The 22,567-nt window shown below is 40.9% G+C and overlaps 1 protein-coding gene across 2 annotated transcripts in view; it reads left to right on the top strand.

The window, feature by feature from the left end:
- The window catches only part of TRIM33 (tripartite motif containing 33), a gene marked incomplete at its 5' end in the record, with an annotated part of 39,346 nt that extends 16,999 nt beyond the window's left edge, over window positions 1–22,347 (top strand). Inside the window, 16 exons of one of the 2 annotated variants that reach the window (XM_083878554.1) lie at window positions 506–622; window positions 2,825–2,939; window positions 3,856–4,002; window positions 5,225–5,342; window positions 6,573–6,817; window positions 7,057–7,221; window positions 8,052–8,252; window positions 10,524–10,656; window positions 11,405–11,468; window positions 11,771–11,930; window positions 12,649–12,995; window positions 13,434–13,557; window positions 14,509–14,583; window positions 15,478–15,630; window positions 17,322–17,372; window positions 17,455–22,347. In XM_083878554.1, the coding sequence (XP_083734680.1) occupies window positions 506–622; window positions 2,825–2,939; window positions 3,856–4,002; window positions 5,225–5,342; window positions 6,573–6,817; window positions 7,057–7,221; window positions 8,052–8,252; window positions 10,524–10,656; window positions 11,405–11,468; window positions 11,771–11,930; window positions 12,649–12,995; window positions 13,434–13,557; window positions 14,509–14,583; window positions 15,478–15,630; window positions 17,322–17,372; window positions 17,455–17,667 (2,428 nt within the window). In that variant the 3' untranslated portion in view covers window positions 17,668–22,347. The remainder of the gene's footprint in view (window positions 1–505; window positions 623–2,824; window positions 2,940–3,855; window positions 4,003–5,224; window positions 5,343–6,572; window positions 6,818–7,056; window positions 7,222–8,051; window positions 8,253–10,523; window positions 10,657–11,404; window positions 11,469–11,770; window positions 11,931–12,648; window positions 12,996–13,433; window positions 13,558–14,508; window positions 14,584–15,477; window positions 15,631–17,321; window positions 17,373–17,454) is intronic. The other variant, XM_083878555.1, reaches the window with a different exon arrangement.
- Window positions 22,348–22,567: the final 220 nt, after the last annotated feature.

Below are 22,567 nucleotides of genomic sequence, written 5' to 3' on the forward strand. Positions count from 1 at the left end.
GGTAGCAGCTGTTTAATGAGGAGCTTGGAAGGAAATGTTCTTCCTTCTTCCCTTGGAAGTGGCAGAGGTGGAAAAAACTCCCAAGTTTTTTAATAGGGGAATTTTCTCCAGATTAAATTAATGCAGTCAAATATGAGCAGTGTCATCTCAGCTGAAAATCTGGGAAATTTGGGATAGTTTAGGGGGTGGTTTTTGGTGTTCTTTAATGTTTTAAGCTGCATTTTCCTCTTCAAACTCAAAACTCCTGTTCCATGGCCTGGGAAATGTGGCAGTGCATCCCTGTGTGGTTTTGGAATTGATAATTTCCTACAGAATTTCAGTCTTCTGGCCATTAGCAAAGGACTTTATCAGCATTTTGCACACTGGTCAGAGTATGCAGAGTCAGATTTTTATTAGTGTTTTGTCATATTTTTTCATAATTTCATGGCTTTGCACCTGAACTGGGAACCCTGAGTTCCATCCCAGTGCCCTGTGGTAATAACCAGTGTCTTCTCTTGTTGAAAAGGTACCAGTTCCTGGAAGAAGCTTTTCAGAACCAGAAAGGTGCAATTGAGAACCTGTTGGCCAAACTTCTCGAGAAGAAGAATTATGTAAATTTTGCAGCTGCCCAAGTTCAAAATAGGTGAGTTCCCCAAAATGATCAGCTCTAGTTCACTGCCTTTTAATGAATGGTGGGATTAGAATAACACAACTGGAGTTAATTCTGTATCTTAATTACTATTCATAATGTTTATTTCCTTCCCTACAAGACTCTGCATCTCTTGGAAGTTGTAACAAGAAATAAATGTTAAAGATTATTTCCTTTGTGACAACTTCGAGTAGAATCAAAGTTGATTTCTTACACTTTGGGGATGGGGGAGAAAAAAATAAATAAAAAAGCAAGAAAACCCATCCTATGGTTTTCTTCTAAGTTAGCTCTAGGTAAAAAAAAGGTTGAAATGTTAAAAATATTATAATGTTTCTGCTGAAGGCATCTGACAACTGTGTAACAAAAACTTGGTGTGAATTTGAATAGGAAACTGTGGTCGGTTATGGGGTTTTGATTGGGGTTTTGTTGTTTTTTGGTTTTTTTTTTTAAGTAGCTTCACTTAAAGATTTCCAGGGTTATCTGAAATTCAACCTCACATTAAATACCCAATGTAGAGGCAGAGGGAGCAGGTTGTCTCTGCTGGTTTTGCACCCACTTGGGTGATGTGGTTGTGCTGCTGCTCAGGGAATTCCACCCCAGTTCTCAGTGGGTTTTTTTTCTGCAGCTTTTAGGTCATTTGCAAAATGACACATCTGGGGGTGGAAAGTACCCAGGGGCAGGAGGAGGATGTGCAGCAAAGATAGAAAGAGAAGTTCTGATGCAAATTTTTAACTCCTTGTGGTGTCATCTACATTTAAAAAATAAAATAATAATAATAAAAAAAAGCAGTGTAAGGGAGGAAGAAAATACAGCATGACAGAGGCAAATGTGTGAAGAGGGAAGCAGTGAAAATTGATATTTTTATGTGCTAATTTTCGATGGCAGTCTTTGAAAAGACCCAAAACACAACACCATTGTGAAACACAGAATTTTTACACACTTGGAGAGACAGAAACACAGTCACATAGGCAATAATTAAACTGAGAGCTCAAGAAATGCCAGAAAACATTTCTCTGATAGGAATTCCAGGCCAGGGATGGGGTGATGCACATATGAGTAATTATAATTACACATTGTAATGGTGGGGGGTTTTTTTTTGCCCAAGAGTTTTTGAATTCAGTGAATTTCTGCAGTGTGGGATTGAGTTGTGTCAGGATCTCAATTTTCTGCTGAGACAATTCATTCCACTGCTTTGCTGCTGTGCAGGACACAAAATCCATCATCCTAAAAACTTCAGGGAACAGGAAAAATAAAGTTTTACTACAATTTGTTGTCAGTGTTGGCAGGAAATGGTCATTGCCTGTGATGGTGGAGCACGAAAGTGTTGAAGGAACAGCTCTGCTGGAATAATTGTTGGGTGCCAAAGCCAAGGGTGGATGCCCTGGAGTTAATGAAGGGTTGGTTGGGTGTTTTTTTGGAGTAGGAGACCAGGTTGTGGTGTCATGAAAAACCAAGTGTGTCCCAGGTGCCTTAAAGGGCTTTGAGCCCAGCAGTTCATCATCAGTGAGTGTTGGTGCTGTGAGTGACATCAGATCTTTGATCTGGCAGCAAAAAACCTCTTCCAAAAAAGACAATTTAAATCTTTACATTGACTCATGACAAATAATTGTGCTGCAGTGTGGTCTTGTTAGATGAAGGCAGTGTGGGACCAAATAAATCCAGAATTTTCACGAGTTTAAGAAATTCAGTGTTTCAAATTCTGTGGGCAGAGCTCAAGGTGATCTGTTTGAGTTTGAAGAAGCTGAAAATGCACTAAAACTGAGGAAAAATGAAGAGGGTATAAAAATCTGACAGCTAGTGGTAGTAAATCACAAGAGACTAATAGACTAATATCAGACACATCATTAATGAAATGTTTGTCTTTAATGTGTATTAATTACAGCTCTGTAATAACTTTTTTGTTACAAGAGAGGAATTAATTTGAAATTCAGGGGGTTGATTTCTTTTCTGCTTAATATAAATTACCTTTAAAGCATCAGATATAAATTTTTCATAGTGAATGACCTGATTTGGATATAAATATATAAATGGACATACAGACACATGTGTTTTTTGGCTGGTTATTTCTCTATACAAAGTGTGTAAACTACAAGGATTTCACACTATTTGAATTAAAACAAGTTGTGAATTTGTATTTGGCAGTGAAGTGGAAAGTGACTGACAACCCATTGCTTTTTTGTTTGTTTGTTTTTTTAGGATAAAAGAAGTAAATGAAACCAACAAACGAGTGGAACAGGAAATCAAAGTGGCTATATTCACTCTCATCAATGAAATCAATAAAAAGGGAAAATCTCTCCTACAGCACCTTGAGGTACACTTGAAATAAAAAGCAATGGTTGTGTTGAGTTTCCAGTTCCCTGTTGAGGATTTCCATTTGAAAATGGTTTGTTTGGAGGGACTGCAGGTGCTGAGCTGCCTCTGAGTGCTGTGCTGGAGTTAAATCTCATTTCTCCTCTCATTAAAGCTTCAGTTTTGTGTCTGTGCCTCGTATTCAGAATTGAGCTCATTGTAAAGAAGTGTCTGAAAATCTCCTTTTCATGTGCTGTTTGCCATATTTCTGAATTATAACATTGAATATAATTCTAAGGTGTGTATAATTTAACAGTTGTCTCAAATTTCCCTAAATTTCCTCAAATTTAAAGTTCATAAAAGAACAGACAGAGCAATCTCATGTATTTGTACAATAAGGTGTAATGCTGGTATTTAAAATAAATATATATAATACAGCATCATAAAGGAGACCACGAGTTCAAGCATCCTTTCCAGATGGCACATTCTGAGTAATTGCATTCTGGCTTTTATTAAAATCCATGAAAAATTAACTTATTATGACCGTTTTATGTGAGGAGAGGAAATCCCTTGTAAGAAGTTGGTTCAGTGCATATGGCCCAGCCTGCCGTGAAAGATTTAAGATCAGATGAATCACAATAGATTTTTCCTGGTTAAGGAACAATTATTTGGGAAAGAAATCGAATATTCCTGGAAGAACAAAATGACTTGATCATTAGTAAGAGAAATAATATAAAATTCCATGAAGTTTGGCTTTTCTTTTTACCCAGCATTTATTAAAATTTTCTCGGGACATTTTCCTTTTGATCCAAAACCTGACAGCGAGTTTGCATTTTCCTCCTAGGTCTTGAAAATAGGAATAAACCTAAACAATAATAATAAATAATAAGTAATAATAATAAATAAAAAGTAGTAATAAAGTCTCTGTTTCTTTGCAGAATGTGACCAAGGAGAGGCAGATGAAGCTGCTCCAGCAGCAGAACGACATCACTGGTCTGTCCCGGCAGGTGAAGCACGTCATGAACTTCACCAACTGGGCCATTGCCAGCGGGAGCAGCACTGCCCTGCTCTACAGCAAACGCCTGGTGAGGGGTTCCTGGGAGTCTGGGGTGTCCTCAGCTGGGAGGGAATCACCCTCAGGGATCATCCAAACCCCTGCCCTGCAGAGAGAGCCCCAAAAATCTCACCCTGGGCATCCCTGAGAGCATTATCCAAACTGTCTCTGGCAGCCTCGGGGCTGTGCCCATTCCCTGGGGAGCCTGGGCAGTGCTCAGCATCCTCTGGGGGAATAATCTTTCCCTAATAACCAACCTAAACTCCCCTGGCACAGCTCCAGCCCTTCCCTGGGTCCTGTCCCTGTTCACAGAGATCAGCATCTGCTCCTCCTCTTCCCCCCATGAGGAAGCTGTAACCCAAACGAGGTCTCCCCTGAGTCTCCTCCAGGCTGAGCACCACACAGCTCCAGCCCTGCTGGAGGTCCTGTCCCTGCTCACAGAGGTCAGAGCTGTCCCTCTGCTGCTCCTGAGGAAGAAGCTGCAGCCCCCAGTGAGGTCTGACCTCAAGCCCCTGCTCTCCAGCAGAATAAAGTGCCCTCGTGTGGCTTCACAGACCTGACTCTGCAGTTCCGTCCCTATCCCTGTGTGCAGAGAGGAGAAAAGTTCCAATATTCCCAGGGTGAGATAAAACACAAAGTCAAGTGTTGGTAGCCAAAGGGTAATTCACTTTTATTGACATGAATCCACCCAGTTCTGCATGTGCAGGTCATTCACCTGCAGGCCAGGGCAGTGCTCACCATGCAAATACAGACCATCATTCTGACACCAACTTTCTCAGTCTGGGAATGTGTCCTGAGCCACAAACACAGAGGGGCAGGGGAATCAAATATATCCAGAGTGAGATTAAAACACTAATGGGGTCAAATGTTGCTAATCCAAAGGCTACACCCAGTTGTTCCATGGCCCTTCATGGCACCATATCTTCAGACAGAGCCAAGTAATTGTGCAACAATTCACTCTGTACCATAAGGGTTTAGGGAATGGGGTCAGCTCTGTGAAGGCACCTCAGTGTTTCACTGGAGTCATTGCAGTGATGTTGTGGTGTAACAGTGCTGCTCTGCCATCCTCTGAGTAAAGAATTTGTACAACGTGGGATTTTCCTGATGAGTTGAGAATTTTCCAGGCTATGAACCAAACCTGCTGCTGCCAGTCCTTGTTGGTGTTCCGTGGCCTGAACTCTGTGTGCAGACACACATTTGTTGTTTCTCATTGTTCGTTTCTGTGTGACAGCAGAGTTTTTGTTCTGTCTCAGATAACATTCCAGCTGAGGCACATCCTGAAGGCTCGGTGCGATCCCGTCCCCGCTGCCAACGGAGCCATCCGCTTCCATTGTGACCCCACCTTCTGGGCCAAGAATGTTGTCAATTTGGGTGAGAAAACTCTGTTTGTTTATTCTCTGATATTGAGAAAACTTTGTTGAGTTGAGGATATTCATCCAACAGGAGTGAGTGCAGTGAAATATGTCTCTTAATGCATAACCCGTCCAGTCCTGATTATCCTCCTTTCCTGCTTTGTTCTTTCTATTAGCAAAGCTTTCTCTAAATGGATATTGTTTTCCAGTGGGAATGGTTCTAGGAGCCCTAATCACAGGGTGGTTTGGGTTGAAAGGGACCTTAAACATCATCTCATTCCACCCCCAGCCATGGGCAGGGACATCTTCCACTATCCCAGGTTGCTCCAAGCCCTGTCCAGCCTGGCCTGGGACAATTCCAGGGCTGGGGCATCCACAACTTCTCTGGATTGGACATTGGATTTGTGCCATATTCAATATATTCAATATAATCACTTAGAGTTTGCAAAGTACAGGTTTTGAATGAGAGAAGAGAGCAGAGCACAGTGAGACACAGATACCTGTTAGCACCTGTTTGTGAACTACTCTGTTGGATAAAAATCTCACAGAAAATCTGATAAAAATACCTGGTTTGTGTATACTCACACCTTGCTCTGAGTCCACCATCCAGGTTGGGGTGTTCCTGTCTTTAGGGGCAAACAGGAAACAGAAAGGAAATTGCCAACCTTAATAAAAAGGGACATGCAGATTCCACTGAGTCCACATTCACAGTCAAAAATCAACATTTTGCCTTTCCATATAAAAATAGGAGTTATCTGGAGAGGCAGCATGGTCAGTGACATTGGAACAAGACAGGACTTGCTTGTAGCAGAGTTTTGTGTTGTGTTTGTAGAACCTGTTCAGAGTCACTCAGTGGTGGGACAGTCCCATATTTCTTCCCAGGCTTTGCTTCTTTAGACTTCAAAATTTTATGCTCAACATGTTTGTTTTCTGTTTCATTTCTCATCTTGTCAGTTTCTTGTGAACACACAGAGGTCATTTTTGTTTGTTGTGGCTTTTAGGTTGTGCAGTTCTAGTTCTTTCACTCTTCCCTCCCAGACCATGTTTTAATTTTTCTTGTAGTTCTTGTATTCCGAGTTCTCTTTTTGCTTTTGTCATGTATTGAAGACATAAAGGGGAATTTTCAGCTTAAATTGTGCTGAGAAAACTGCATTAGAAACATCTAAATATTCCAGGCTTTGGGGGATGATGAGATCTAACTATTGATTGCTTCTTTTGGGTTTTTTTTTTTGTTTGTTTGTTTTTTTAGGTAACCTGGTCATTGAAAATAAACCAGCCCCTAGTTACACTCCCAATGTAGTGGTTGGGCAAACTCCTCCAGGAACAAACCACATCAGCAAAACTCCAGGACAAATCAATCTGGCCCAGCTACGACTGCAGCACATGCAGCAGCAAGTGTATGCCCAAAAACACCAGCAGCTGCAGCAGATGAGGATGGCCCAGCCATCTGCATCCGTGCCCAGGCAGAGCAGCCCCCAAGTCCTGCAGCAGCAGGTGAGTCCTTTGTGTTCTTATTTCACCTTATTTCACCCATAACACTGAGATTTTAAAATTGCCCTGTCGAATCTAAACTTACAAAGCAATTTATAGACTAAAGTCTTTTGAGATTTGAGATGCTTTAATGTGACGGCTATTGGCTTTGCTTGATGTTATGTTACTACTGCTGTGGAAAGAGATGGGCTTCTTTTCTCCATGTTAAAAGCACAAATTTTAAAAAACCCAAACCCTTGCAGCCTCCCAGGTTGATCAGCATGCAGACCATGCAGAGGGGTAACATGAACTGTGGGGCTTTCCAAGCACATCAGATGAGAATGGCTCAGAATGCTGCTCGTATTCCAGGAATCCCACGCCACAATGGACCTCAATACTCCATGATGCAACCTCACCTTCAAAGACAAGTATATCCTGTGTACACGCTTCATTTGTGCCATTGTGCCAGATTTCATTCCAGTAGATGGTACCTCCAGCTGTAAATGTGTTTATCTGTCCCCCTGTAGCTCACAGCTACACACATTGATATGCTTCTGTTCCATGTTGCATTACTGTGCTGTGACAGTTTTGCTGAACGTAAGGAAATTCAAACCTTAGGGGTGGAAATGAAATCCGGTGTCTGTATCACAGCTTAGTTCTGGGAAGCAAAACGTTTCTTTTTGCACTTTTCAGTGGCATTCAGCTGAAAAGAACATTCAGAGGTTTATTAGAGAATAGTGAAGTTCAAAGTGATGTAGTCGAGGGGTTTTGATTAAATCAGCTGCTGAAGTGTTTTTAAATTCACACCTGAAGCATTGATGCAGAGCTCTGCATGCCATTAAGAATAAAAATCCTTGACAATGAATGTTAACGTGACTGAAATACCAAAAGTGACTTTATATTACTCAAAACAGTTACTTTTATCTTAAAAAAAAAAAATTAGGCAATTTTTGCAAATGCAAAAGCTCTCTTTGAAGGAAGTGGAAAGTTTTCTTTAAGAAAACACAACTCTATACAAAACAATTTGGTGGAAGAAAGTGCTGTCTGTTAAAAAACCAAGCCACATAAAGTATCCTTTTCCTTTCCAAGTGAAGAAGAGTATAAGAGTTGCTCTGCCCTCAGTGCTGGCAGGAGCTGTGCTAGCTGTGAGCGTGAGCTTTGCCCCCGTTGGGTTGAGGTCTCTCCCTTTGGGGCGGCGTCGGCGCCGAGAAGCCGCGGCGTCCCCGCGACCCAACGCCGGTGTCTTGTGTCTCCCCAGCACTCCAACCCCGGGCACGCCGGGCCCTTCCCGGTGGTCTCCGTGCACAACACCACCATCAACCCCACCAGCCCCACCACGGCCACCATGGCCAGCGCCAACCGCGGCCCCACCAGCCCCTCCGTGTCGGCCATCGAGCTCATCCCGTCCGTCACCAACCCGGAGAACCTGCCCTCGCTGCCGGACATCCCTCCCATCCAGGTGGGTGCTCATTGATCCCCTCCCTCCCTGCTTTGACACTCACCAGGTACCAAGGTGTCATGAAATAAAGATAGTTGTCTCCAAATACAAATCAGAAGGTTTTATTTACAATTTGTTCATCCCTTTTATAACACGCTATTCTAAGACACACCATTGGTCTATAGAAGTGACTCCTCTCCCTTGGCTGAATAACAGAAATAGCAACCAACTCCTGTTGTTATGGGAAAGGAATATTGTTTACACAAGGTTGTTTTGGGAAAAAGAAAAGCTGTTGAAAAGTTTCCCTTGAGAAGAGCTAGCTCAGAAATTATTGAGTCCACACCAGGGCTTGGCCATGGAATGGCGTAATTTAGATGATTTTTTTTAACCATCTAAAATTGTAGAATTAAAATCTTCTGTTGCTTTTTATCTTCTTTCCTGCTAGAGTCAGGATTAAATGCTCAAGATGGTGTTGGAATTAATGGAAATTTAGATTTTAAGGTTTTGGTATTTAGTAATATATGTGGAGCAAGGTGGAGACTTTAAGGGTGGAGGTTAATTGTTCTTTTTTTACCTTCTTCTTCCTTCTTCTTCATGGTTTTGTGTGGTTTTCTGTAATTGGGTGAGAAAGGTCCTCATTGCAGGCCTTGTGTGGTCATTTTTGGGTCAGAAATATAAATAATAGAGGTGTCACCTCGTTATTGGGTAATTAGCATTTAAAATACCTTGGAAAGAGTTAGAACTCTCCATTTTACCTCTGTTCCCTTATCTTGCTAGTTACAGCTCATGCCTTGTGAGTCTGTGAAGAGATAAGAAACTATAAACAGCCAAGTCTGAACTCAAAAACCTTCATTTCCCATGTCTTAATCCTGACCTGGGCAGAGAAAAAGAAACCAGAACTGTAACAGATGATATTTTGTGTTTGGACTCAGATGTTTATTAATTTCTATCTATATTTTGTAATCTCACAAGCTGTGAGTTCTCCAGCCCTTCCAGTTAACAAAGTAAAAAATGGCTGCTCTCTCTTTCTTAACAAGGCCTTTTAAGGATAAACAGTCTAATTAAGAAATGACACCTAAATATTTTTTTACTTTTAATCCAATAATCAACCACCTGTGGCCCACAATGTGGGCTTTTCTACCCAATTACAAAACACCACCCAGACCATGAAGAAGAAGGTAAAAAAGGACTCAGCCTCCACCCTAAAACTTCCACCTGCTTTTCATATATATTACTATATTCTAAAACCTTGAACTCTGTTTTCCACCCTGTGATATCACACACTTATTTTCAAACTCCACACCCACAATCCCAGTGCTGTTAATCAATTTTGGAAGCCTTTTTCATGGCCTCAGGTCTAATGTAATGTTTTTTTGGAGGTCAGTGCCTGTCAGCACAGAAAATCTAAAATTCTCAGTGCCCAGGGTTCCTTCTCTTAGACATTCAGTTGTTTTATCCATAGAGGGTTGACCTGCTCCACCTGGTAACCCTCAGATTAATCAATATTTAATATGTCCTGTAGTAAAATTAAGACTCTAATTAATCTCAAGTACTGTGTTCACTTCCTTTCTTCCACAAGATTCAGCTGAGTATGTGAAGCTCATCACACACCAAATTAGAAATTTTGAGATAGTCCAAAGCATTACCATGGGACTTCCAGGTGCACTGAAAATGCAGAATCCTGCTAAGATACTCTTCTTTTTATTCCTGTTCATGTTCTGGATTTTAGTTGGATTTATTGGATAAGAAGTGTTAGTCCTTCAAGCACAGTCATTAAAACCCACTTAGAATTCAGCGTGTTTCAAACCCATTATTGCATTTAACACATTTAACAATTTAGGCAGTTATAGCAACAGGATCCCTGTTTCCTTGGGTTTAACAGGTACTAAAATCTGTTTGAGGAGTGAGTGGGAGATTTCCCATCACGTTAAGGAAAGACAAGATTGTGGTTTCCCTTCACATCTTCATTATGGAATAAATTCTGCAGCCTCAGTAATCTGGTAATTCATGCCTAACACACAGAGCAGCTGGGAACCAGAGAGTTTGCAGTGACTTTGTGTAAGTGCTGCCCAAGGTCATACTGGAAAAACTCAGATTTAGGAGCTTTTGAAAAAAACTTTACTTGAAATTTTCTGATTTGACAGTCTGATTAAAAATATTTACTGATGTCCTGAATCCTTGTAGGGAGAGGGAATTCCAGTGAAGATACTGATCACAGTTTAAAGGTGTGGAACTGGTATGAGAGTTGATTTAAACCTCTCTGACTGGAATTTTTTGTTTTTTCCTCCTTAGCTGGAAGATGCTGGTTCCAGTAGTTTAGATAATCTGCTCAGTAGATACATCACAGGCAGCCACCTCCCCCCACAGCCTACGAGCACCATGAATCCCTCCCCAGGACCTTCAGCTCTGTCTCCAGGGTCTTCAGGTAAATCTGATGGGTTTTTCTAGAGATTCCACAAAGTGATTGGTATTTCTGCTATTTAAGTTGAAAATAATTGCTTTCCCTTCCTGCCAGAAGGGAAGAGATGTTTTATTTCAAATTTGTTTTGCTCAGAAATAGATTCTGCTGGAAATTTAAATTTTACCCTCCATCAGAAATGTCTTTATAATAACAAACTGCCAGCACATTGATGCAATATTCAGATCCATACAGAGACACTGGCAGGGTCATTCTGAGCAGAACTAATTAATGGTAGAGCTTTTCTTATGCACTTGTGACTTTATTTATTCCAGTACCTAATTCTGAGTTACTTAAACAATGAAAATGTCTATTGCTATGAGTAAAAAGATTATTTCAGTTCAGTAAGAGGAAATCCTTCCCTGTGAGGGTGGGGAGGCCTGTGTTTCTCAAAACCTTCATGCAAACCATGCAGAAGTTGCTTTTTGGACTTTTTTTGTTGGCTCTCAGTGCATAAAACTTGAGGATGTAATGGGCTTAAGGCTTTAGCACAGTTTGGATTAGGTAAAATAATTACTGGCACTCTAAGAACTGTGTGTTGTCACTTTTTTATTTAATGTGATGTGCTAGATTTGTTGTGATCAAAAGAGGAGAGAACAGCTGCCTTAGGTGACTTAATAAATGAGAATATTCCTGCAGCAGTTCTGGGGTTACTCAGCACTAGTCAGTGAATGTAAATTTGTACCAAATCAATTTTTGTGCTGCTTCTTGGCAGGTTTATCCAACTCCCACACTCCTGTGAGGCCCCCCAGCACCTCCAGCACAGGCAGCAGAGGAAGGTGAGTGTCACATTAACACTGTCAGGCTAAAAAATAAAAAAAAAAAATCAAGGATGAAGAATTCCAAAAAAAAGAATTGGCAAATTGTGTTTTGTCATAACTGTGAGCAAGGAATGCTTACATGAAGATTTGTATTTTTAATTTTTTTCCCTGCACTATGATTCTCCCGTGTCTTGTAAATTGGAACTGTTATAAATGTTCTGACACCCTTTTGCTTTTCTTTTGGGAAACAGTTACCTGAATTTCTTTGCCCTGTTGATTTAACCTGTTATTTATCTCATGCTGTGCTGATGTGTTTGCAGCTGTGGCTCCTCGGGCAGAACTGCTGACAAAACTGGCCTTGGCTTCAAGGCTGACCAAGTGAAAGTAAAACAAGAGCCAGGCACAGAGGAAGAGATCTGCAGTTTCTCAGGAGCAGTAAAGCAGGAAAAAACAGAGGATGGCAGAAGGAGTGCTTGCATGGTAAAGTTAGTTTATGCCCAGTGTGTTGTGGTTTTCCTGGCAGCACGTTTAAGAATTTGGAAAGATAAAAAAAATCCAATATTTTTACTCTAAAGCTTCATTCTATTTTCTGTTCATTCTATATTTTCTTCATGGTAATGCTCTGCCAGGCACAAGGTGGCCTGTAATGTAAATTTAACCTTTAATAATTAAAATGAAGTGTCATTTGCTGCTTTTAATCCCTAATTAATAAAAGCTCTGAGTCACCATTGATAGTAGACATTCCCACATAGGTAATTGCAATTCAGAAAACCTCCAGTCAGTCAGATGTTCTTAGACCAAAGTATAAATCAAATAATTAGCAAATGAATATTTTTCAGTGTTTCCCAGCTATGCTTGATTGAACAGGAGTGTGTACAGGGAGCAGGGTGGTGGAGTGGAGGATTTTTCCTAATGAAAATGAAGTTGTCATTAACAGCTTTTAATGACTTAGTGTGTTTGGCTTGTTAGAGCATTTCTCATGTTAAATATCAGAAGAAATGAATGTGTTCTTCAAAGAAAGAACATGTGGAAAAGCAGTTTTGTGTGCAGCTCAGCTCTTCCTCATGATTTTGCATAGTTTTTGGGATGTGAACATGGTACCTTTGAATGGTGGGAGACTTTTAAATTCCACCACAACAGGCAGGAAGATGCTGCTGTCAAATCAACTCTGATTTTCCCTGTGCTGCTTTCACTCCAGCTCAGCAGCCCCGAGAGCAGCCTGACACCACCACTATCCACCAACTTACACCTGGAGAGTGAACTGGAAGCTTTGGGAAGCCTGGAAAACCACGTAAAGACAGAGCCAGCAGAGCTGAGTGAGAGCTGCAAACAGTCCGGGCACGGCCTGGTGAACGGGAAGTCGCCGGTGCGGAGCCTCATGCACCGCTCGGCACGAGCGGCAGGAGAAGGGAACAACAAGGATGATGATCCCAACGAGGACTGGTGTGCTGTGTGCCAGAATGGAGGGGACCTGCTGTGCTGTGAGAAGTGCCCCAAGGTGTTCCACCTCACCTGTCACGTCCCCACGCTCCTCAGCTTCCCCAGGTACTGGAGATATTTAACATGAGATGGTGCACGGGACCCAAATTGGTGTTTCCTCCAAAAGCAGCTTGTTCTGGGTGGTTTTTTATACTACACAAATAGGACATTGCCTAAGTTGTTTGTGTGTAGCTGATCAGGGTTTATCTGATAACAGAATCCCAATCTGTTTATCTGTGTAAAGTCTCACAATGCCATTCTGTTGTGTAAAGTTCGTTTTAAGGCAAGGTGAGAAAAGTGTTCCAAAGCATCATGTGAGGGCATGAAAAATAGCTTTGACTGGCAGAATTATTGTGAGCATTAAGGGTCATTCCTTAGCTTTGGGTGTCCAAGTCTTTGCTGCAGTAGAATGTCAATCTTTAAGAGTGAGTAAAATCCATTTGTAGCCATCACTGATGAGAATTTATCCCTGGATGTCTGCAATAACTGTGTTTTTCTCTTTAGTGGAGAGTGGATATGTACATTCTGCAGAGACCTGAGCAAACCTGAAGTGGAATATGATTGTGACAATTCCCAGCACAGCAAGAAGGGGAAAACAGCACAAGGCCTGAGTCCTGTGGACCAAAGGGTGGGTCTCAAACCCGCAGGAATCTCCTTCCCAGGAAAAAGGGTTTTCTCACATCAGCTGCCCTCCTCTGACTGGAGATGGTTTGGCTTTGACTGAAGCAAATTAAACATAGTTATGGCTTTGCAAAGCAACCCAAAATGATTAATGAGATTTTTCCTGCTGTGGCCACATCTCCAGGTGCTGTGGGAGTGCCCAGGGAATTGGGACTGTGATCACTTACGAGCTAAAATTCAGCATTAACACATTCTTTGTATTTAAATGCATCATTTAACATGCACTTAATTAAAAATCCTTTGCATTCAGCATTGGTGTCACCTTTATAAAATAGTTCTGTGAGCTTGGTGTGTTGAAATGCATTTTGTGAGAAGTGCTGGGAGTATTCAGATGCATTCTTGGGGCATTTTAATGACCTTGACAATCAGAATTATTTTTAGCTTTATTTTTAACATTGTGTAGTGTTAAGAGTATTATCAAATCAAATTCCTCTAAAGGAATTACAAGCAAAGCAAGGAAAAATATTTCAACAGGGGATTTATAGAAACACTCTGGCTCTGCTTTCAGATTGTTCAATTTTCTTGTGGGGAAAAATCTGCACCTCAGTCCATTTCTGTTACATGGAGTTGGACAAAAGCACTAGAAGTGGATGTAGTTTGCATTTTATTTTTTATTTTGCTGTATATTAGCATGTCTCCATGCTTGACTTCAGCCCTAGGCTTTTGATTAGGAGGGAGAAAACAAAGAGGAAATTTGTGAACAGTAAATGGGATTCTGTCTCTCAACTCTGCCCTCCTAAGAACTTTACCTTTTTAAATTAAATCGAGGGGATTCCATTTTAACTTTCTAATATTAAGCCTATTTAAAGTACAAGCCTGTTTAAAGTAGGGAGGTATGAATCTCTGGGTTGGGGATAAATGAAGAATATTAACCTGAACCTGTTTATTTCTTTATAAGAAATGTGAACGCCTCCTGCTTTACCTGTACTGCCACGAGCTGAGCATTGAGTTCCAGGAGCCAGTCCCAGCCTCGGTGAGTCTCCTGAAAAAAAAACAACCTGTGATTTATATTTATTCTAACAGCCCTGAGAGTCTGGAGCTGAATTTGGGGAAGGAACTGACTGCTTCCACCAGGAGAATGTCTCCCTGAAAGTCCTGGCAGTCATCCAGCATTTCCTGGGTCTGAGAGAGGAGAAAACTGATTCTGGAGCTTCTCCAGGCAGATGCTTCACTCCCAGTCTCAAAAACAGATATTTAAAAATACTCCCAATTAGCAGTTATTGAATGAAATGTCTCAGCAGTTATTGAATGAGATGTCTCAGGATACCCACGAAACTCAAAATGCTTTAGGAGAGCTTTTTGTTTCTTTTTGGATAAACTTTTGAATGAGAGGAGGGAAGGAGCTGCTTTGACTCGTGTGTTTTCAGCTGTAAAAGAAGTAACTGTAGTGAAAAGCTTTGCTGTGCTGTGGGAAACACTGAAGGTTAGAAAGAATCAAAGAATCCCAGAGTGGTTTGGGTTGGAAGGGACCTTAAAGCCCATCCAGTGCCACCCCCTGCCATGGGCAGAGACACTTTTCACTATCCCAGGTTGTTCCAAGCCCCTTCCAGCCTGGCCTGGGACACTTTAAAGGATCCAGGGACATCCACAGCTTCTCTGGGCACCCTCCAGGGCCTCCCCACCCTCACAGGAAAGAATTTCTCCCCAATCTCCAATCTCAATCTACCCTCCTTCCATTTAAAACCAATCCCCATTGTCCTGTCACTCCACACTCTTATAAAAAACTTTTTTAAACAGTTTGAGGAAATTGTTTTCTGCTTTGCTGAACGTGCCCGAAATGTGTGATGAGATGAAGGGATTGACACCTTCACTGTAGAAATTCAGCTGTAGCCATTCAGTGATAAATCAATGTTGTTTTTTTTTACAGATACCAAACTACTACAAAATCATCAAGAAACCCATGGATTTATCCACAGTGAAGAAGAAACTGCAGAAGAAACATTCCCAACACTACCAGACCCCCGAGGACTTCGTGGCCGACGTCCGGTTGATCTTCAAGAACTGTGAAAGGTTTAATGAAGTATGTTAACTTCCAATCTGAACACCATCTGTGATTTTAGATGAATTTTAGATGAATTTTTGATGTATTTTAGATGAATTTTTTCAACCTGGTTGTGCAGCTTATCCTGTGAAAAGCTCTGCTCCCAATTGTAACTTCTGCTTTTGGAGCAGATATTGAATCAGACACTTAAAAACCAACCAAAACTCAAGGCAATTGCAGAATAATTTCTCATTTTTAGCTAAATTGGGAGAGCAGAGGGAACTTCTAAAATGCATTCAGTGGTACCTGTGAGTGAGGAGCAGGGTGACCTGGTTACTGTGCATCAGATTGATTGTAGAAATGCTCAGGAAGTGCTTTAAAGACAACCAAAGAGTCCTTAAAAGTGTCTCAAGCTGCCCAGGTAATTGTTTTACACTCATGGAAGAATCTGTTGAGAAACTTCCTCTACTGAGGAGAAATCTGCCTTTCTGATATTCTGGTTTTAGTATCTCAAACAGGCTGAATCCAGCAAAGCTTTGTGGCCATTATGGCTTTTATTAACCTTCCTGCTTGAACTCCTTGGTGGTTGGGCTCTCACAAAAATCAGTTTTCAGTGGATAACTTGGGTATGGGGTCGTATTTTTTACTAATTTTGCAATGATCCCATCAGATAATGAAATATCCCTTATATGTGAAATGTGGCTTGGGGAGATAAATGACCTGAGTGTTACTGCTAGTGGAGCAATGGAAAAAATTATCTGGATATCAAAAAAAAAAAAAAAAAAGGTGATACTGTGCTGAAACAGAGTAGGAGCTAAAAGAATTCCTGATCTCTGAGATGCTTTAAAGCAAAGATGACAAAAGGCATCACAGGGCATGGCTTTCTTCTGACCGTAAAAATACAGAAAGAAGCCAATATTTTTATTTCTCTGTAAAATACAACCTGAGCTTGCAGTGTTTTGGATGCATTTCTGGCCCCAAGCAAAAGGAAACTGGAGGAACTGCACAAAACTCCAATTAAAACCTCCCTAGGAAAAACCAGGGTCAGTGATGTGATGCTGGAACTGCATTTGGGACTTTGACAGCCCCAATTTCTTGATGTCCCTGTATGAGGTTCATGAATTAATTAATTATGGGAACTTCTCAATCAAGGGAATTAATGAAGCATCCACTGTAGAGGAAGGAAAACATGCTGCAGCTCTTAGAGACCAGAGTAAACAAGGGAGGAAAGACTGAGGGATGTGATGATTTTTTTCTTACTCTTTTTAAAAAAAGAAAAAAAATGTGTTTCAGTTTGCCTGGCTCATGGCAAAAGTTGAGTCACTCTGACCTCTCACAGCAGCATCATGTCGAGTGTCTCTAAGCCCAAAAGTTTTTCCAAAGCAGAAATCCAAAGTGGGGGAATCCCCAGGAAAGAATCTCCCCTCCAAAGGAGATTTTCCCACAATCCTGTCCAGGCAACTCCAGTTTATCCTGAAGAAAGCAAGTCATGAGTAGAAAATTGGCTGGGAGCCACTTGTACAAAAGTTGTGTGTTCTGTTGAAGGTTTATTTAGCACCTAAGACTGTTTTAAACCTGCTGCCTGAGTTTGGGAACTAAAGCTGACAAACCATAACAAACTGTGTCGTTGTTATGGGCTGACTTTAGTCATCCAAATCCTGTGCGATCTAAAAGTAAACTTTAGAAAAGGATTATAATTTCATTTCTTTTGACTCTGGTATCCTTTTTAGATGATGAAAGTTGTTCAAGTTTATGCAGAAACACAAGAGATTAATTTGAAGGTAAGCGTTTCAGACCATGCACACTTGGTGAAGGGATGTGCATTTCCAACGGGTGAATATTCCTGTCTTCTTTCATCCACAGGCTGATTCAGAAGTAGCACAGGCAGGGAAGGCAGTTGCATTGTACTTTGAAGATAAACTTACAGAGCTCTACTCAGACAGGACCTTCCAGCCTTTGCCTGAATTTGAGCAGGAAGAGGATGATGGTGAAATAACTGAGGACTCCGATGAAGATTTTATACAACCACGTAGAAAACGCCTAAAATCAGATGAGAGACCAGTGCATATAAAGTAATCTAATGAGATGGACCTAAAATTTATTGTAAAAACTGTTATTTAAGTGTTCCTGGAATATTATCATGCCTGCAGTGGCCATCTTGAAGAAGCTGATAGCTTTTTAAACAGTATTAGATAACAAAAAACACTTGTACAGAAAAAACATTCGCATCAAAAGGGGAAAAAACCTGTATTGTAAATTTTTGGTGGTTTGTATTTTTATTTTTTTTTTTTCCTTGATTACTTGCTATATTCTTTCTTTTCCTGATGGAGGGGACAACACTCATCCTGCTCTCACAGACAGAGGTGGAGGAAGGTTGAAGAGAAGCAGATTTGATAGGAAATGTTGCATGTACAGATCAGAGTGCAGTGACACCATCTGCAGGACTGGAGCCACTCAGTGACTTGGACCTTGCAGTGTAAACTGTGAGCAGAGCTCCTGAAATCCCCTCTGTGTCCACTCAAGTGTGTGTTGGTCATTGCTTTGATCATCTCATTGAAGCAGGATTGTGAATAACTGATCTCCTGTGTCGCTCCAACTGTTGACATTTTGCTTTCTTTACTCCATTTTATGTATAGCAAAAAGGAACAAGAAAGAAAAAAAAAAAAAAATCATTAAACTGTTCTGAATGGGCGAGTGCAGGAATGTGAGGTTTTGGCAGATGAAAGGCTAAAGCTGCTGGCTCCAATCCCTTCCAGTAGGACAAGGTGTATTTATTAAAAGTCCTGTACCCAGAACATTTTAATGGCATCCATGGCAGAAGTCTCAGTGTTGTCATCTGTCCCTGACCCCCCTGACGAGGCAGAATGTTCTCTCCAGTATTCATTCTCTAAGTTTTCTGTACTTAAAAATCTAGACTGAAGAGGTAATAACTGGTTGGGGTGTTTTTCCAGTCTTCCTAAATATCAGTTTCTAATAGACCACTCGGCAAACAATAACCTATTAACTACCAAATGTGTAAAATTTCCTGTATTCACTTTGTCTTATTTGTAAATAGTGAATTGAGATTTTCTTGCAGGTCAGCAACATTTGCTGAGCTGTTTTTAAGCTAATATGTATTCTTATTGATTGTTCCTATCAAGAAAAGATTTGTAATATATGCTATTTCTAACATTGCATTCATTTTTGAGGTTCTGTCTTATTTTTTCTTAGAGTACTTCTCAGAATTTTTCTTCAGAAGCAGCTTGTGAGGGAAAAAAAAGTGCAGGAAGATTGGAATCAGTCTGAGTTTGGGTTGCCTGTCCATCCATTGAACAAAACACTTGCACAGGGTTTGGCCTTGAGTGGTTTGTGGTCAAAGAGTGAGAGCAGAACAATTTCCCAATTCCCTCAGTGACTCCCTGGGGCACCTCAGCAGTCCCAGAATTCCTGCTTAGAAATCATGGAATCACGAGGAGTTACAGCTCAAAAAGTTAGAAATAAATACAATTCCCGGCCTTCATATTGATCTTGTTAAAGGAAGTTGAAGAATTGATGTACCCAGTGAGCTCGAGGTGGCAGATTCTCAGTTTGCCATCATTTTGTGTGGATCCAGCAATTCAGTGGGAGATCCCTGGGCTTTGGTTTGCTCAGCAAAGCAATTCCTGTGGCACTGCGCACGCTTTGCCATCACGGTAAAGAGAAATATTTTAGCACAACGTCAAATTGAGAAATGCTCTAAGCAATCTTTATGCAAATCACTGCAGATTTGGTTTCTTTCAGAAGAACCAGGTCTGGGTACCTTGGGATTCTCCCTTTTGCAATAAACGAGGGGACTGAAGATGTTTTTAACTTCCAGCTCACTTCTTTACTCAAATGTTACACTTCAAACTCAAAACTGGTTGGGCTTTGTGTTTTTTAATTTCTCAGACTTTACCAGTGCTGTTTTAAGTTTTATTTTTTTTTTTTTACCAGTTTGTATGTGAAAGGAAAAGGAATTCCACTTCAACACATTAAATTGACAAAGGGCAACAACTTTGCCAGTGGAAAGGCTGACGTGTGAATAGGACACTGGTAGTGACAAGGGATCATTTCATGGCTCTGTGTATTGCCTATTTATGCATTTCTAGTTTCTCAGCTTCATTTTGCAAAAGGAATATCATTAAAATTATCATGAAAATAAGATTCTGTGAACTCTCTTCACTCGGGGCTCCTGTTTTTTGGGGTTTTTTTATGGCACTTGTGGTACCTTTTGAGCTCTTCCCCTTGGGCTGCAGGTGGGGATTGGATCCTGCAGAGACCCTGGGGATGGGCATGGGGGGATCCCAGCAGAGCTCAGGGGGAAGGGCTCACCCCAGACCCTCCAGGGAGGCAGGAACAGGATCTTCTGCTCCCCACCCAGACCCCAGAGCAGTTCCAGTGTTTTGGGACAGCCTTTTCTTCAGGTGGAGAACTTGCTCAGCATTTTCTGCACACCAGGAGTTGCAGCTGAGCTGGACTTTACTGAGCTGGACTTTACTGAGCCTGAATTCTGCCCTTGCCCAGACCCCACTGACCCTCCAAAACTGCTCCTCCCATCCTTTCCCCAGTGCTCTGTAGGATTTTCAATGTGTGCAAGAAACCTCAAGTGTTTTTTTCACACAAGGAAACAAAACATTCTCCTCTCCTCGTTCCCCCTTCATTTTTTTGAACTCCCCCAAAGCAGCAATTCAGTGATTGTTTTGAAAATTCTATCGGAAATTATTTGAAAGGGTAGATAAACTCTGTTAATCCCTTCCCTGATCCTGCAGTCTGGGTGTTCATCAGAGAAACTGGGGAGGGTTTGCTCAGTGGAAACAATTTTTGGTGCCTCTCTGTTTTTGCAACTCATTCAGGAGCAAATTACTGGGGTTAGGATTAATGAGCCATTAATTCTCTGGGCATCCTCTCTGTGGTTTTACCTGAGGAATCAGAGGAATTTCCATCAGGAAATCCTGTAAAACTCTGATCCCACAGAGGGTGGCAGGAGGAATCTGGAATTGGTGTGACTCTGCTCTCATTTAAAATACTCCCAAAAAAATCCCTGTCTCTCTTTTGGTCAAGAATTTTTGTTGCTCCTGAAGGTTTAAATTAATCCAAAGAAAGAAGAGGCAATTTGCTTTTGAAATCAGAGTGGAAAATGCTCAGTGTGAGCTGCTCTCTCAGCACAGCTGGTCCTGCCCTGCAATTCCTGGTGCTGAGTGGGAATTCTGCACCTAAATGGGCTCAGGGCTTTGATTTAGCTGGAATTAAGTGACCCAGAGCACAATGAGGCAAAAAAAAAAAAAGTTTTTTTCCCCAACTTCTGCAAACAGAAATGCTCAGTTAGGAGTAAAAATGTTGTGTGGGATGTCACTGTGACACTCTTTGTGCTGGAGCAAACATTTCAAACTAATGGAAAAAATCCTTAAAACGAGCCCGAATTTGTGTTTTATCACCTGGTTGTGGCTGACCTGGAAAAGTTTAAGTTGTTGCAACAGTGTTTTTCAAGCCATGTGTGTGTTGTGCTGGGAAATTGGCTTTTCCCTGTTGGCTTTTCCTTGTTTTTTCTCACTCTCTTCCTCAGAAAAAAAAAAAAAAAAAAAAAAAAAGCAATAAAACTGCTTTGTGAGCACGACAGGAATCCTTTCCTTTAGATAACAATTTTATAGGGAAGTTTGTATGCAAATCACCAAGCCTGGCTTTTAAAAAATAAAAATGTGCAGCAATTCCTGACAATATAGAGTGTGGCATTTTATTAAAAAAAAAAATGGGGAAAGTTCCGTATTTTTTTAAGAAGTGGCTGTTTTGGAGCAAATAATGGAGGTACTTTTTAAAAAATAAAAATGTAAATGCTGCAGTTTAGGCAGATGGCACATAAGGATTGTATCTTTGGGTACAGTGATTTATTTTATCTTCTCAAAATGTGTGTGTGCAGTAACTCTTCCACCTACTTCCACTTGCCTTGTGGGGATCCTTTTTTTTTTTTTTTCCTCTGCTTTTTAGTGTAGCAGGATCAAATCAACTTTCCAAAAAAAAAAAAAAAAAAAAAATTGCAGTTAATTTGGGGAATCTTTATTACAAGTGAACTGTGAAATGTCTGAAATGCAGTTTGGGCCTTTTCTGTGGAGTGAAATCACAGCTCGAGGCTGCTGCTTTTAGAATTTGTAGGATTTTTCTACCAAAACAGGTACTGGAATATTTTACAAGCTGGACTTTGGCAGGATTCAGTCTGGCTCCTCTGTGCTCACCTGCAAAGGAGGGATTTTTTTTAAGGCTCAGAACACCAGGACACATGTAAATAATCCTATACAGATTTGTGCAGTGCAAAGCTTGTTTTCCATGTAAAAATTCTCCTGGAAGGGTTAAATCATGACATTCTTTGGTTCTTCAATTATTTCCTGCTTCCAGTACTGGGGCTGGGCTCATTTTGCACATAATAAACTTGCCTCATCTTTTAATATGATTCTTCAAAAATAAAAAAACAAACCAAGTGCTGTTTCTGTGATATTGTATTATCTGAATCATCCTATTTAACTTTTTTTTTTTTTTTTTAAAGTTATCATTTCTAATTGTTCTGTTCCTGTGTTCTTTTTGCTGGTGTGTAATTAAAAGACAGAAAATTTTCTTTCCCTGGTTATTTAATATTTTAGCTGCCTGTAAATACTTCTTGTTAAGTGCTCTGGAATGTGCTGTAGAAGTTGTATTAGCTCAGTTTAAAGCATTGTTTGGAACCCATTTCGGTTGCTTATTTCTATTAAATTACCAAAATCATTCTTTCAATTTGAGTTTCTTTCTTGCACATCGTCAGATACGGATCCACACTTGACAAAATACTTTCCTGCAGGGTGGAAATGGGGTGAAATTCGGGCTGCAGGAGCCCAGGTGAGCCCAGCTGGGGCTGCACAAAAGGATTTGTCATATTTATCTAAACCTGGGCATGAAACACAAGGGCCTGGAATTTGCAGGCAGTGAAAAAGCTGCACACCTGGAATTGTGCTGT

Source organism: Zosterops lateralis (assembly GCF_965231275.1).
Source record: "Zosterops lateralis genome assembly, chromosome: 26".
NCBI lineage: Eukaryota > Metazoa > Chordata > Aves > Passeriformes > Zosteropidae > Zosterops > Zosterops lateralis.